The 15,052-nt window shown below is 60.5% G+C and overlaps 1 protein-coding gene across 1 annotated transcript; it reads right to left on the bottom strand.

Moving 5' to 3' along the window:
* On the bottom strand, positions 1 to 14,499 carry LOC123350489 (cytochrome P450 2B4-like). The gene is made up of 11 exons (XM_044989105.1): positions 14,432 to 14,499; positions 12,011 to 12,158; positions 11,177 to 11,425; positions 9,982 to 10,144; positions 9,082 to 9,231; positions 7,518 to 7,678; positions 6,467 to 6,643; positions 5,525 to 5,666; positions 3,286 to 3,473; positions 2,088 to 2,229; positions 1 to 308 (listed from the first exon to the last, which is right to left on the bottom strand). Exons 1-11 carry the CDS (start codon positions 14,497 to 14,499, stop codon positions 127 to 129), a joined length of 1,770 nt encoding a protein of 589 aa, XP_044845040.1. The 3' UTR covers positions 1 to 126.
* Positions 14,500 to 15,052: the final 553 nt, after the last annotated feature.

Below are 15,052 nucleotides of genomic sequence, written 5' to 3'. Positions count from 1 at the left end.
ACGCGGGCTCCTCCACAGCCATGCTCCTGTCTCGCCCCGATAGTGTTTTGCACCAGTGTGACGCGCTGTGCGAGGTGCAGGCCGCCGGGGCACCGGGCCTGGCCGCCGTGGCACGGCTGCTGGCGTTCAGCGGGGGACGAGCCGCAGCTGGTACCCGCGTGGCACCTTGCCGAAGCCGTGGTACTCCGGGGTGATGTCGAGGTCCTGCGGGCGGGCGGGCGAGCTGAGGGCGAAGCGCTGCAGGATGGAGGTGAAGAAGAGGAAGAGCTCCATGCGGGCCAGGCCCTCGCCGGGACACGCCCGCTTCCCTGCCAAGAGCCACGGGCGTTATTTGCTTGGGGGCTTTGTGCAGCCCCCATAAAGAAGATTGCGGATGCACCTCCCCGGGGCCCGAGTCCCAGCCCCTCTGGGTAGGAACGGCTCCCTCAGAATCCTCCCAAGCGGGGGCCTCCCTGCCCGGTGTGGCGCTGGCATAGCGGCCCTGCACCCACCCTGCACAGCCGCCAGCACATGGGGCGGATCGGAGCGTGCCTGGAACGCACTGCGCTGCGGCTATTCCCTGCCCCATAGGGCCCATAGGGGGCGGGTCGGGGGCGTGGTCAGAGCGCACTGCGCTGCGGCTATTCCCTGCCCCATAGGGCCCATAGGGGGCGGGTCGGGGGCGTGGTCAGAGCGCACTGCGCTGCGGATTGGGGGCGTGGTCAGAGCGCACTGCGCTGCGGCTATTCCCTGCCCCATAGGGCCCATAGGGGGTGGATCGGGGGCGTGGTCAGAGTGCGCTGCACTGGGGCTATTCCCTGCCCCATAGGGCCCATAGGGGGCAGGTCGGGGGTGTGGTCAGAGCGCACTGCACTGGGGCTATTCCCTGCCCCATAGGGCCCATAGGGGGCGGATCGGGGGCGTGGTCAGAGCGCACTGCGCTGGGGCTATTCCCTGCCCCATAGGGCCCATAGGGGGCGGGTCGGGGGCATGGTCAGAGCGCGCTGCGCTGGGGCTATTCCCTGCCCCATAGGGCCCATAGGGGGTGGATCGGGGGCGTGGTCAGAGTGCACTGCGCTGGGGCTATTCCCTGCCCCATAGGGCCCATAGGGGGTGGATTGGGGGTGTGGTCAGAGTTCACTGCGGCTGTCCCTGCCCTGCAGGGCCCATAGGGGGCAGATCGGGGCGTGGTCAGAGTGCACTGCGCTGCGGCTATTCCAGCCCCATAGGGCCCATAGGGAGCGGATCGGGGGCGTGGTCAGAGTGCACTGCGGTGGGGCTATTCCCTGCCCCATAGGGCCCATAGGGGGCAGATCAGGGGCGTGGTCAGAGCGCACTGACTGCGCTGGGGCTATTCCCTGCCCGTAGGGCCCATAGAGGGGGATTGGGGGCGTGGTCAGAGTGCGCTGCTGTGGCTATTCCCTGCCCCATAGGGCCCATAGGGGGCGGATCATCAATTAGAGCAGCCCTGAGGCTGCTGTAAGTGACACCCAGACCCGGCAGCTCCAGGCTGTGTGGTGCACAAGGGGGTTTAATGCCCTGTCCTGACCACACCTGGGTTCAGCTTCCCGCACACAAGCCAAGGACTCCAGGGAGTCCCCTGGGGACTTCAATTTGCCCAGCTAATGAAGAGAGGAGGCGCTCCGACGCCAGGGCGAGGGGCCCCGCTCTGGAACCATCGGGTGCTTCCCCAGAGCGCGGGAGCCTTGCTCAGCCCCCGGGGCGGTGGGTTTTCCTGTATGAAGAACCAGCAGGGACCGACCTGAGGGAACAGCTCCCCGGCTTGGAGTCTGGAGGGGGCTGGGGAGACAAGGAGACCCCGTCCTTCAAAAATCCCACATTGCCACCCGCCCCTCCCACATCCCGCCGAGCCCTCGCTCGTCTGCCGATGTTCCCCCAGCACAGGGGGCCGACGCAAGCCCTACGCCCCAGACGAGGCCGTTCTGGGTGCCTAGGCCTGCGCACAGGGGCAGGATCTATGCTGGCGGACTCGCAAACAGCAGCGTTTCCGGCACGGGTGGCACTGCGCCGCCGGGAGAGGGAGCTCTGCTTCTGCCCCCAGGCGGGCACCCCGCGAACGCGGCTGCTGAAGCGAGCCCAGAACCGACCTGCAGAGAAGGCCACGAACGCCGCGTTCTTCTGAAATCCACCCGCCTCGTCCAGGAAATGCCCAGGGTCGAAGGTCTCCGGGTCTTCGAAGTGCGTGGGGTCGTGCAGGACGGAATGCAGGACGGGAAACACGGCCGTGCCCTGGGGGGGAGAGTTCGCAGCCGGCTTAGCGGAAACGGCTCCAGATCCAGGAGCGGTTCCTTGCTCCTTCCCCAGAGATGGGCCGGCGTCTGCCTCCCCAGAGGTCTTTGGTCTGGCTCAGGGCTGGGCTTGAGGCTTTCTCATGGGCCCTTCCTGCAGCCCCCCTTGTGCCGGGCGCTGCACAGACTCAGAGCGAGAGACGGTCCCTGCCCCAGCGAGCTACAATCTACATAACCAAAGGCAGGATCCTTAGCCCCACGGCTTGGCTGTGCTATAAACCACCCCCCGCTCGTTAAACCATGCCAGTTTCACGGTAACAACCCCCTACAGCGGTCGTTAGCAGGGTTTGAACCCGTGACTTTCAGCCTCACTCTCAAACCAGCAGCAGCTCTTCTTGAGGGGACCAGCCACTAGAGGGCAGCAAAACCAGCTCTGCCAGCAAGTTACACCAGGCCTCGTGCTGTCATTTCTACCCGTGAAAGGTGGTGAACCAGGCTGATCAGTCCGATCTCACAGCTCCCTTGCACAAGTGCAGCCGCCAACACCGGGGGCGGGGTGCTGGGGAACGGGCCCCATAAGGACAGAGCGGCAGCCGCCCGACCCTTTCCGTCTGGACCTTTGTTTGGTGAAAAACACAGCTACAGCGACACTGAAATGGTTCAGGAATTCGTGGCCATTGTGCCAGATTGGTCACTTTGGGGGAAAACTCGGACAAACTCTGTTTCGCTGGAATAGTTCTGAACGGAAACGTGTTGTTTTTCTCAGCCTGAGACCACTTTTCATTTCAAAATGTCCTGTTATTGCAGAAAGAATTATAAACATCTACCAATGGGCCAGACTGAGACAAACCCTTTCGTTCGACCAGAAAGAATTTTCTTTTTCTTTTTTTACTTTTCAGTTCTCTGCAGAAATGGTTCATTTTGGGTCCAGCCTGAAACAATTTTTTACCCCGGCTTTTTGAAAAGACCCAAGAACGGAGCCATCCTGGCTCCGCCCCGTTCTAGCTAGAAGACGCCCAGCTCGGGGTTAGGACGAAGGGGTCCGTGTCACGCGTACCTTAGGGATGGCGTATCCCCTGAACCGGGTGTCCCGGGTCACCGAGTGGGGAACGCCCAGAGGAATGATGTCGGCGAACCTCTGAATCTCATGGATCACGGCGTCAGTGTAGGGCATCTGGGACCTGTCCTCCATGCACGGGACGCGGTCCTGGCCGACGACTCGCTCAATCTCCTCCTGAATTCTTTCTGTACAACGAGAGAGGTGAGACATGAGCCGGGCAAAGGTCACTTTTCCTGTCGTTCCCTTACCCTGAGGTGCTGGTGTTTTCAAGTGCCAGCCCGTCAACGCTCTCCAAGGCTGGTCTTATGGTGACGGCAACGGGTGAACGCTCAGGTGAGCGAGGGCCAGGTCCCAGCCAGCCCTGCATAATACACAGCCCCGGGGAGGGGGTAAGCGAGTCCTTAGACTGGTGACATGGCTTCCTGCTCAGGACAGCCAGGCTGGAGTCAGGAGTGGCAGGCTCCATTCCTGGGACAATCTCCAGGCCGCGGCTTCCTTCCTTTCGCTGTTTGGACTGGAAGCTCTTTGGGGGCAGTGTCTGGGCAGCGCTGGGTTCCTCCTCTCTGGGGGGGTGTTTTGGTGCCCTGGAGAATAGGCGGACAGAGGCTGGGTGGAGTGGGAGCTCTCTGCTGCCATCTGCTGGTGAGCATGGGGACAAATGGGCCAAGCCTCATTTGCATTTTACTCATGTGACAGTTTGGGGCAAGTTGGTCAAAAATCAGTTAGGTTTTAAATCTGGGGCTAATCAAACATGTTTATCTCAGCTGGGAAATGAAAGGACAAGAGAACTGCACCGAATGTGGCCAGGGGAGGGCTCACCATAACCAGAATAGTAGTCCGGTGTGGGTGGGTCAGTAGACTCTGCACACAACCCAAAGCAGAGAAAGAGGAGGGGTAGTGAATGTGCATTGGATGCTGCGTGCAAGGGCTTTGTGCTGGGTCTGGTTCACTCTTGTTTTTAGTGTGAACATAGAGCTGAGGTGTCTTCAGGACAGGCACCAATGCGAGAGGAACGACGAGCTGCTCGGGCTGCAGCTGTGCAGAGCAACCGCTTAGCTGCTACCAATGCGGTATTCACTGCGCCCCCAAATTCCTGTAGGGGCCTGAGATGGACCTGCCTGTGGTTTGCACCTGGCCAGCCTTGGCTAACAACCAGTAAGTGGGGCACAGCGGAGAAGGGATGCGGCTAGTTCTAGAGCGCATTGCCTCAACCTTTCTACTCGCAGCTGTAGCTGAGATGGAAGGTCGAGTTACCCTGGGGGCATGGGGGGGGATGGATCTTACCTAACAGATGCTGTTGATTTATTAATTGCTGGTTTTCCCCAGTTTTAGTCTGGCCACCCTCCCCCCGCCCCCCACCAGCTGAAGCGCAACAAAATCAGCCTGAAAATTTGGTGGCACTTTTTCAGGCAGGGCCCTTAGCGGGTGGGACGGCTTCCCAAGGGCCGGGGACTTCTCCATCACTGGCCATTTTCCAGCCGAGATTGGCTGTTTCTCTAAAAGCTCGGCTCCAGTTCAGAGGGCTTCTCCCTGGGACTTTCCATGGCCCTAGGGGTCCCTTCCGGCCCTGGAACCTAGGAATAAAGTTTTCTTTGTTTTAACCCCCCTGTAGCGGGGCAGTGACCCGCTCCAGCCCTGGGAGAGGCCTGGCAGGCTGGGGGACCAGCCCAGGCCGAGTGGGGAAACAGCCGCAGCTGGGGCCACGCCCCAAACGGACTCAGCTGCCCTGTGAAGGGACTGCAGGGCTGGAGCAGTCTGGGTCTCTCGCTGCCTTTAGAGGGAGAAGGCCCACTGGGTGCTGGGGTTGCAAAGGGGCAGCCCATGGGTAGGCAGCGGCAGCAGGTCCAGACCCCTTTGCCTGTGATGAGTGGCTGATACACGGCAGTCTGCCCCACGGAACGGGGGCTAAGGACTGAGGCCAGGTGGGATAGTGGGTTGGGGGTTCCCCTGGGAGGGGGAGACCCAGATCGGTGGGGTACTGCTAGGGGGCAGCACCCCAGCTAAAGGGGCACCGGGTCCAGGGAGGGACACGGGGGCCGGAGGACAGGCAGATCACCGGCCTGCAGAGGGCGCTCCAGAGCTGGAACGAGCTAATTCCCGGAAGTCACCAGCAGGAGGCGCCGCAGGAGTGACCGATGCAGGGTTCCCAGGGAGGCTGTTTTGTTTCCCCAGGGTGCTGGGTGGGGGCTGTTTGTGAAGCAGCCAGCCGGAGCCCCTAGGCAGATCTAGTAAAGACCTGTGACGTGAGGATACTTCAGCAGAATCAACAGCCCGTATCTCAGCGTGGTGCTGGTGGTTTCCGTGCCCGCGAAAAATAAATCCAGTGCCGAGAGGATCAAATTTTCGTGGTGGAATTTGGTGTCCGGATCGTTTTCCTCCTAGAGACAAGGGTTGCAGAGGAGAGGTCGTGAGTCCCTTGCAGGGCAGAACTGTGGCTTTATCGAGCGCCTGATTTCAAGCTCTGGGAGGATGGACTATCAAGGTGGATATTCTGATAACGCTGGATAAATTCAGCTGTTCTGATGTTGGTTGCAACCCAGACCCTCTTTGGGTTAGTGTCACCCGAGCCTGTCCTAGATCTTGCTGGGAAGCAGTTTTCCTGTCTTGTGAAAATGTTCGAGATTTTGGACTTTTTTTTTTCCTGTGAAAATATGGAACATTTTCAGGAATTGAAAATCTGACTAAAACGGGTCGTTTTGCTTCAATTTTGAGTGTTTGTTTTTAAAAAAACCAAAAAATATTTAATACTCAGCTTGAATTTCAAAACAAAAAGTCACGTTCAGCTGGAAAACTGAAAAATTTCATTTGGAAACGGGGCATACGCACAATTTTGAACCTTCATATTTTTTCTACATTGAGAAATTCCTTGAAACCGACCCTTTCCTGTGGAACGGTTCGGTTTTGCCAAATGGGCATTTCTTAACGATCAAATGTTTTTCTCGCTGAATTCCCAACCGGCCTTAGCGATAGGAACAGGTGGAAGCTAAACCAGATCAATGTGTCTACACGGGGGCTTCGCCCCAGTTGGGCTAATCTAGTTTAACCAACCCAGCCTGGTTTACACAGGAGGTCAGACTAGATGATCACACTAGGACCCTCTGGGCTTGCAGTCAAAGAACCTAGGAGTGGCAGCCGGTGAGGGGCCAGCCCTGCCGTCACTGCCGCTAAGGGCCCTGACCTGCTGCATCCGGAGGAGGAAGGCGTCCGTGTAGTCCCGCGGGGAGGCAGGGTCCAGGGTCTCTTTGTGCTTCCGGACGACCCCGGCCACGTAGCGCTTCTGCTCCTCGAAGTTCTCAAAGAGCCGGTTGTGAGGGCCGGGCAGGTGGTTCATGACGGCCGGGAAGAGGTTGTAGAGCTGCCGGGCGTAACGAAGGGGTCGCAGTGGGTGCCAAGCGATTCCCTCGCGCGTGGGGCAAGATCCCCCGGAGCAGAGGGCTCAGCACGAGGCCGAGGGCACCACTGAGGTCCCCCTGCAGCCATGCCTAGGCCTGGGGGGTGTTAAGTGGGGCCGGGGGAGGTGGTTAAGCAGCTGTCGGGGGGGGGAACCAAGCAGCATCTAGGTGGTGGTGGGGGGCTAATTACCCCTTAGGCCTGGGCGGGGAGTGATTAATCAGTGACCTCTAAACTCCAAAGCAAGTGGAGAGAGTTGGGATGGCTCAAGCCAGGCCTGTGCATCGGGGCGTCTGCCCGCGGCTCCAGGGCAGGAGGACGGGGGGGAAGGGGGCGGTGCATGCTCAGGCCAGTGGGGTTCAATTCTTGTTTGATGCTGGTGCTTGGAAAATCTGCGGTGACACCCAGCTGGGAGGGGTTGGAGGACAGGATTAGATCTCGGCCGGGGTCTGGGCAGCGCCCGGCCCGATGGGGCCCCGATCTCAGCCGGGGTCTGGGCGGCGCCTGGTGTGATGGGGCCCCGATCTCGGCCGGGGTCTGGGCAGCGCCCGGCCCGACGGGGCCCCGATCTCAGCCGGGGTCTGGGCGGCGCCTGGTGTGATGGGGCCCCGATCTTGGCCAGGGTCTCGGCAGCAACGACCTTTCCCCCTCTATTGGCTGATCCACAGAGCAGATATGAGCTACTACCGCTACCAGCTGAGGGAGCCGCTCCTTTAGCTCAACCGGCAGAGCGGCCTGTGCACTGGGGCTGGAGCTCTCCGATCCAGTCCCTGCTGACGACCCACCTGGGGGGATGCAAAGGGCCGGGCCTCACTACCCCACCCCGCAGCGGCTCCTACCTGCACCCAGACGGTGTCCACGCGCCGGAAGTTCGCCTGGATCAGGCCGAGCAGCGTCTGGAACTCCTCATCCTCGTAGCTGAACCGCGCCCCGAAGACCACGGAGCAGATGACGTTGGAGACGGAGCGTCGCAGCATGAAGGTGGGGTCCAAGGGCGTCCCTGGCAGCAAGGGCCGAGAGCCGCTTAGTCGTGGGGCTCGGTCCCACCGGTGCAATGGGGCTGGAGGAGCAGAGGAAGCCCCCCCCCTCCCAGCACACAGAGCCTGGGCACACAGCCGTGGAGAGCCTCCTCCACGCCAGCCTCAAATGCCAGGGGCAGAGCTGGAGCGGGTCTGCACTCCGGAGATCCCACCTTGCCCTGTGGCAGCAGGGGCGTAACTTAGAGCAGCCCCAGGGCTGCTGCAGTGCGGGAGGTGCACATGGTTTGCATCAAAACCAGGCCCTGAGTCTCTGCTTGGGCGGTGCCTCCCCCACTCCTGAAGCCCCAGCCCATGCTCCTTCCAGCTGAAATCCAACCTCCTCGCTCAGCCTTTCTCTCCGTTCTCATCGCCTGCCGCTCCCCGAGCTCCTGGCCTCTCTGCTTCCCTGGGTAGAGGCTGGGGCAGAGTTCAGTGGGCCGCAGGGCTGGGGGTGGGCTGCCCGGATCCCCCACGGCTCCAGCAGAGCTAGCGCTGTGCTAACCCTGGTGCCAGGTCTGGCGAGGGGCGGGGAGGACGTCAGCCACTGATGTCACCTGGCCTCCTCGTGTGAGTAAAGGGGACCCCGTGCCTTAGCCTGCCAGCTCCCTGTTCCGTGTTTGCTCAGCGCTCGCAGGGCGGGGGGCCTGGGCCGTGGCTGGGGTCTCGCCGAACGCTCCGGAGACGGGATTTACTGGTGAGGCCTGGTCCAAAAATTCCCCAAACCGTCTTTGGATGGAAAATTGGGCTTCCAACGAAGGGAAATTGGTTGCAAAAAGCGTCTGATTCTGATATTTTGTCCCCCCAAAAGGAAGTATTGGTGCTGTGGTGCCTCCTGGGTAGGTGCCCAGAGAGCAACGGTGAAAAAACGGGACAGGGGATGGGGGGTAATAGGCGCCTATGTAAGAAAAATCCCCCCAAAACGGGACTGTCCCTTTAAAAACGGGACCTCTGGTCACCTTGCTCCTGGGATGTGTAGTCCAGGTGCCTCATGCTTCCGTTCTCTTCTCTTGGCCTGGCTCTGATGGGACTACATCTCCCATGATGCACCAGGGCTTGGACACACGCCCCCACCAAGAGGGCAGAAAGTGATGCATTGTGGGAGGCGTAGTCTGGCCAGATTGCCCAGGCTGTAGAGGAGAATGAGAACATGAGGTACCCGAACTACAATTCCCATGAGGCCCTGCAGCGGCATTTTGAAAGGGTATTTTACAGTCAAAATTTTCCCTGGGCAGCCCCCGAGCTCGAGTAAGAACACAGGGAAAAGGAGGTGGGAATTCCCGGGAGTCTGGAGTCATGGGACAAGGAACGGGGGGGAAAGTGCGAGACAATTCATCACCCACGTTGGACCAACCCCGGTTCTTGGAAAATACCAAAGCCAGGATACCTTCCGTCTTCCTGCACTCCTCCAGCAGGTACTGGACTTCCTCCTGGATCCGCTCCTCGATGGATCGCTTCCCCATCCCGAAATTCCTCAGGGTGCTAAGGGCAAATCGGCGCAGCTGCCGCCACGTCTCCCCGTTGCTGAAGAAAAGCCCTGAGCACAGAAAGGCACTCGGTGGGCACGCGCCTCCCAGCGAACGGGGCTCGAGTCTCAGCCCTGCGCCGGAAATGAGCTTCCCCCGCCCATCACTGCAGAGAAAAGTTCTGCAAGAGATCGTGGCTAAAACGCCGTGCTGCCGTTTCTCGCGGCTTTGGGAGCTTTTCCTTAAAGCTCCAGCTCCTGGAGTCCTGTGACTAGCGGAGAACCTCAGCTTTTATTTAAAGAAGGTCCTACCCCTAATGGGTGTGGGGGGAAAAGCTTGAAAAGGTGACCCCTAGAGGCTCAGAAAACAGGAGGTGAAAGAAAATGACCTGACATTTGTTATTTTTAAAATAGCCGGTGGTTTGGCTTTAAAAAAACACCTCAGGGTTTTTTGGCAGCTGGCTCATGAAATTTTGAATGGTTGGGGCTGGCCCAGACTCATTCGGGGAGAATCACAGGTTTTCTGTGTCTCCGGACACCCCCTTCCGTCTGTGTCTCCGTCCCCGACACCCGCGAGGAGAGTGCCTGAGCGCTCCCCTGGGGAAATCGATAGCAGGAGCAAAGCCCCCGTGGACTCCAGGCCCTGTGTTGAGGCTCCTTTGTGGGGTGAAACCTCTGCTGGAGGGCGAGGGTGTCATCTGGATTTCACCTTGGGGTTGCTTTGGTCCGGGGCTGGGTGCCTTTGGGGTTTTCTGTCAGCAGCCAAGGACGCTGAATCCCGACCTGAGCTGCCGTGACGCCGTGAACCAGACTGTTCCTCACCATTGCCCTTGCTGGTCCTCTCCACAAGAGCTAACCCCTCTCGGCCACCGAACTCCTCCGCTTGGTCCACCAGGGCTTCCTTCACCGCCTCGTAGCCCCAGAGCACCACGGCCCGCTGCGACCCCAGGTAGATGGTGAACACGGGGCCGTACTTGTCTCTGAGCTGCAGCGGGGAAGTGGATGTTACTTTCGGATACTTGGGTCTCCTACGCGTGCATACGCTGGGCCGACGTTTAGCTACTTAACCCCGGGTGGCAGCGGGTGGGTGAGCATTATCACCGACCCTGTTCTAGAGACAGGGAAACTGAGGCACCAAAGCAAACGGGTTCATCCACGGCCACGCACTGGGCTGGTCGAAAAACTTCTGCCCAATTGTTATTTTTCCTGGTTGGAGAAGCCCGGACAGATGGGGCTGGAAATGTTTGGTTTGCAGTTGCCAACGCCCCAGAGCTTTTCACTTTTTGACAAAAAGTCAAATTTTTCCACAAGGTGGAAAAACCCAACCAACCAGAGAAACTTGCTTCAGATCCGCTCTGGGTTACAACGTGTGCCCGTCCCGCCGGGTAACGTACTGGACTGCGCGGTGGGAGTAATTCAGGCAGAGCCGTATTTCCCGGACGTGCCAAGCCTCAACGGGACTACGCGGCCCGTGCAAATATCCCCACCCAGCTCAAAGTAACACCCAGCGAGGGAGCAGCCCGTTCCCGGCTGCGCATTAAACACGGCCAAGCAGACGAGCTGTGAGCCGTAAGGGCTGCTCTGTAGCCAAAACCGTTCGGGCATCTGTCCCATCGCAGCCTCCGAAAGGACACGCCCGGGGCCAGAGCCTCAGCGGGTGTAAATCAGCACAGCTCTACTTACACCAGCTACAGATCTGCCCGCGCCCAGATTGGCCTGTCGGAATCTCCCGCCTCTCCGCCCACGGGGGCGCAGGGAAGTGGCAGGGCAGGGTGGCTGGGCCCTTTGCGGGTTACGCTGGATTCAGGAGAAGCTGCTGCCCCCCCAGCTCCGGGCTGCTGGTTCTAGGAGGAACCGGGGGCAGCCTCCCCCTCCGCCGGCCCCCCACACGCCAGGCAGAGCGAGTCCCTGTACTCGGGGTTGTGTCTCCCTCTGCCACCCTGAGCCAACTCCCCGGAGCCCGACGGCTCCTTCTCCTTGGGGCGGAGGGGAAGGAGTCACTCAGAACTGAACTCACCCCCCGCAGGGATCCTAACAACGACGGTCCCCACAACTGCGGCAAATTGCCCAGGAGGGGCAGCGGGCAGGGGCCCGGGGGGAGGCTCTTCCGCCCGGCCTGGTGCCCCCTCCACAGCAGAAGCAGCAAGCAGGCCGTGAGCAGGATCAGCGGGAAGGTGAAGCCGGGCCAGAGATCCATGGTGCAGCGAAGGAGGAAGTGATCTGTACACACCCCCGGGTGGAGTTCGACCAGGAGCAGGAGCAGGAACTGAACGAGCAGAGACGGCGTCGGTCGGATTCCCAGCCCCACGGGCCTCGCACGCAGGCCTGGCTGGAACGTTCCCCACAGGAGACACGACTGCACCAGGCATCGGCGCCCCCCCCAAACGTTTGTTTTTCAGACCCCTCCCTCCCCCCAAATTGGGGGGAAAATGTTTGTTGATGAAAATTGGCATTTTTCCACTGAAACTTTCAATAATATTTGTTTAATTTTCATTGTAATTTTCCAGCGGGGGGTGGGGGGATTCGGACAGCAGCACCAGCTGTGTAAAGGGACTGTCCTGGGTAGAAATCCCGGGTGCCTGGGAATGGAGAGAGTTAAAAACCAGCAGGGCTATTGGAAGCCAGGCCGGGCAGCTCCCGGACACGCCCTGCTAGAAAATCGCGCCGAGCAATCAGCCCGTTCTGGCCCCCGCCGATACCAGTGAACTGGTGACCGTTGCGGCGGGACCAGGCTGTCCGGAAAGCGGGAATTTCACGGCCTGAGAGAGGGTGAGGACTTCGCGCCGTGGCGGGACCCGGCTGGCCGGAAAGCGGGAATTTCACGGCCTGAGAGAGGGTGAGGTCTTCGCACCGTGGCAGGACCCAGCTGGCCGGAAAGCGGGAATTTCACGGCGTGAGAGAGGGTGAGGTCTTCGCGTCGCGGCGGGACCCGGCTGGCCGAAAGCGGGAATTTCACGGCCTGAGAGAGGGTGAGGTCTTTGCGCCGCGGCAGGACCCGGCTGGCCGGAAAGCGGGAATTTCACGGCCTGAGAGAGGGTGAGGTCTTTGCGCCGCGGCAGGACCCGGCTGGCCGGAAAGCGGGAATTTCACGGCCTGAGAGAGGGTGAGGTCTTTGCGCCGCGGCAGGACTCGGCTGGCCGGAAAGTGGGTATTTCACGGCCTGAGAGAGGATGAGGACTTCGCGCCGCGGCGGGACCCAGCTGGCCGGAAAGCGGGAATTTCACGGCCTGAGAGAGGGTGAGGTCTTCGCGTCGCGGCGGGACCCGGCTGGCCGGAAAGCGGGAATTTCACGGCCTGAGAGAGGGTGAGGTCTTCGCGCCGCGGCAGGACCCGGCTGGCCGGAAAGCGGGAATTTCACGGCCTGAGAGAGGGTGAGGTCTTCGCGCCGCGGCGGAACCCGGCTGGCCGGAAAGCGGGAATTTCACGGCCTGAGAGAGGGTGAGGACTTCGCGCCGCGGCGGGACCCGGCTGGCCGGAAAGCGGGAATTTCACGGCCTGAGAGAGGGTGAGGTCTTCGCACCGCAGCGGGACCCGGCTGGCCGGAAAGCGGGAATTTCACGGCCTGAGAGAGGGTGAGGTCTTCGCACCGCAGCGGGACCCGGCTGGCCGGAAAGCGGGAATTTCACGGCCTGAGAGAGGGTGAGGTCTTTGCGCCGTGGTGGGACCCGGCTGGCCGGAAAGCGGGAATTTCACGGCCTGAGAGAGGGTGAGGTCTTCGCACCGCAGCGGGACCCGGCTGGCCGGAAAGCGGGAATTTCACGGCCTGAGAGAGGGTGAGGTCTTCGCACCGCAGCGGGACCCGGCTGGCCGGAAAGCGGGAATTTCACGGCCTGAGAGAGGGTGAGGTCTTTGCGCCGTGGTGGGACCCGGCTGGCCGGAAAGCGGGAATTTCACGGCCTGAGAGAGGGTGAGGTCTTCGCGCCGCGGCGGGACCCGGCTGGCCGGAAAGCGGGAGTTTCACGGCCTGAGAGAGGGTGAGGTCTTCGCGCTGCGGCGGGACCAGGCTGGCCGGAAAGCAGGAATTTCACCCCTGAGAGAGGGTGAGGTCTTCGCGCCGCGGCAGGACCCGGCTGGCCGGAAAGCGGGAGTTTCACGGCCTGAGAGAGGGTGAGGTCTTCGCGCTGCGGCGGGACCAGGCTGGCCGGAAAGCAGGAATTTCACGGCCTGAGAGAGGGTGAGGACTTCGCGCCGCGGCAGGACCAGGCTGTTCGGAAAGCGGGAATTTCACGGCCTGAGAGAGGGTGAGGTCTTCGCGCCGCGGTGGGACCCGGCTGGCCGGAAAGCGGGAATTTCACGGCCTGAGAGAGGGTGAGGTCTTCGCGTCGCGGCGGGACCCGGCTGGCCGGAAAGCGTGAATTTCACGGCCTGAGAGAGGGTGAGGACTTCGCGCCGCGGCGGGACCAGGCTGGCCGGAAAGCGGGAATTTCACGGCCTGAGAGAGGGTGAGGACTTCGCGCCGCAGCGGAACGAAATCACCGGGGGGAGCTCCCTTTTGCTCCCCCAGCTCTGGGCCCCGCACATGGGACCTAGCAGCCCCAGGTGTAAATCGCAGCAATGTCTGAGTCAGGGTCTTGGGCCTGGGTCTTTTACCTGCGGCTCCTGAGCTATCGGCTGTTTGAGGGGCTCAGTTTCTGGCTCTGGTTTTCACCAGCAATTCCACCCCCGGCCTGTCACTGAAACAGAGACATTTCCGTGGAACACTTTCATTATGACGAATCAGCATTTTCTGATGAGGGTGGGAGGGGGCAGTTCATTGCAAATAGCCCCCCCGGCACTACTGAATCACTGGCACGAGGATCAGTTCCTGGGCTGGAGTGTCTGTCGGGGGCCAGACGACCTTTCCCCGCTAGCTGTGCTGACCACAGGGGTCCTGCTCTGAATCTAGCGGGTACAAGCGGCGAGTTACTGCTTCCGGTTCCAGGCCGGGCCTCACGCCGCGGCCCCCCAGGCCGCCAGCCCGCACTACACGAGTTATCGGGGTAGACACCACTTCTGAATGGGGTTTTATTGATTTCACAGCAGAGGATGAAACAATTAATGCCAAGCTCTTGCCCAGCACTTTCCAGCAGTAGATTTCAAAGCCGTCCAGAATGATTAGCCTCATTTTACAGGTGGGGAAACTGAGGCACGGAGCGGGGACGCAGGCTGGGGGCAGAGCCAGGTCCCCCGAAGCCCAGCCCTCTAGTCACTTGGCAGCCCTGCGTGGAAACCGTTCTGCCAGCAATGGCTGCCCGTCTTGCTGGCGCACGGTTCCACCGTCGCTCGGTCCCACCGTCGCTCGGTCCTTGGGGCCAGCGGCAGCAGATGTGCCCGGATCACGGCTGAGCGTCGTGCTGTCATTGGGTGAGCAAATTCCCTCCCCCGCGGCGTCTCAGGCCGGGGCGTGTCGAAGAGGGAAGGTTTGATATCGATCAGCGTTTTGAGCCTAAATGGAAAAGAGTCCTGCTGGGTGCTAAGCACAATGAGCTGGACTGGGGGTAGGAGTGGATGTAGCCCCATTAGCCCTTATCTGATTTGCCTCTTTGGCAGGGTGCTGGCCTAGTGGATGGGGGGAAGCGGATTAGCCACTGGCGCCCGTGCCCAGGGGCCCCAGCTGTAGAACTGATCAATGAAATTGTTTTTAATTGTTCACTTTATTAATGTAACTTCTGTTCACCAGTCACTGCACTTGCCTACTGTGACGTTATTGATATAAACTGGGACCATATAGAACATGGTTTGCAACCAAGGTCCTGTAGTGGCACCAAATCTTGGGTAAAGGGGGTCATCTAAGGTGTCTAAGACCAGGTTATGGGTTGCTGGTTAGGATTGTGCTGTCTGGGTGCATGTGTCATTTTGTAGTTGAAGTTATAAGTATTGGCTCTGTACTGTCTGTACTTCAAACTTATGCTCT

The sequence above is a fragment of the Mauremys mutica genome, chromosome 15, assembly GCF_020497125.1.
Source record: "Mauremys mutica isolate MM-2020 ecotype Southern chromosome 15, ASM2049712v1, whole genome shotgun sequence".
NCBI classification, from domain to species: Eukaryota; Metazoa; Chordata; order Testudines; family Geoemydidae; genus Mauremys; species Mauremys mutica.
The sequence above is the reverse complement of the archived record's forward strand: the minus strand, read 5'-3'. Positions and strand labels throughout refer to the sequence as shown.

Excerpts from the sequence above, each read along its gene's own strand:
- LOC123350489 (XM_044989105.1), bottom strand. The coding sequence starts at position 14,499 with ATGACAGCACGACGCTCAGCCGTGATCCGGGCACATCTGCTGCCGCTG. Across the intron at positions 10,145-11,176 it reads TGTTAGGATCCCTGCGGGGG|CTCAGAGACAAGTACGGCCC; the intron begins GTGAGTTCAGTT and ends TCCCCGCTGCAG. Across the intron at positions 3,474-5,524 it reads GAAGTATCCTCACGTCACAG|AAAGAATTCAGGAGGAGATT; the intron begins GTCTTTACTAGA and ends CTCGTTGTACAG.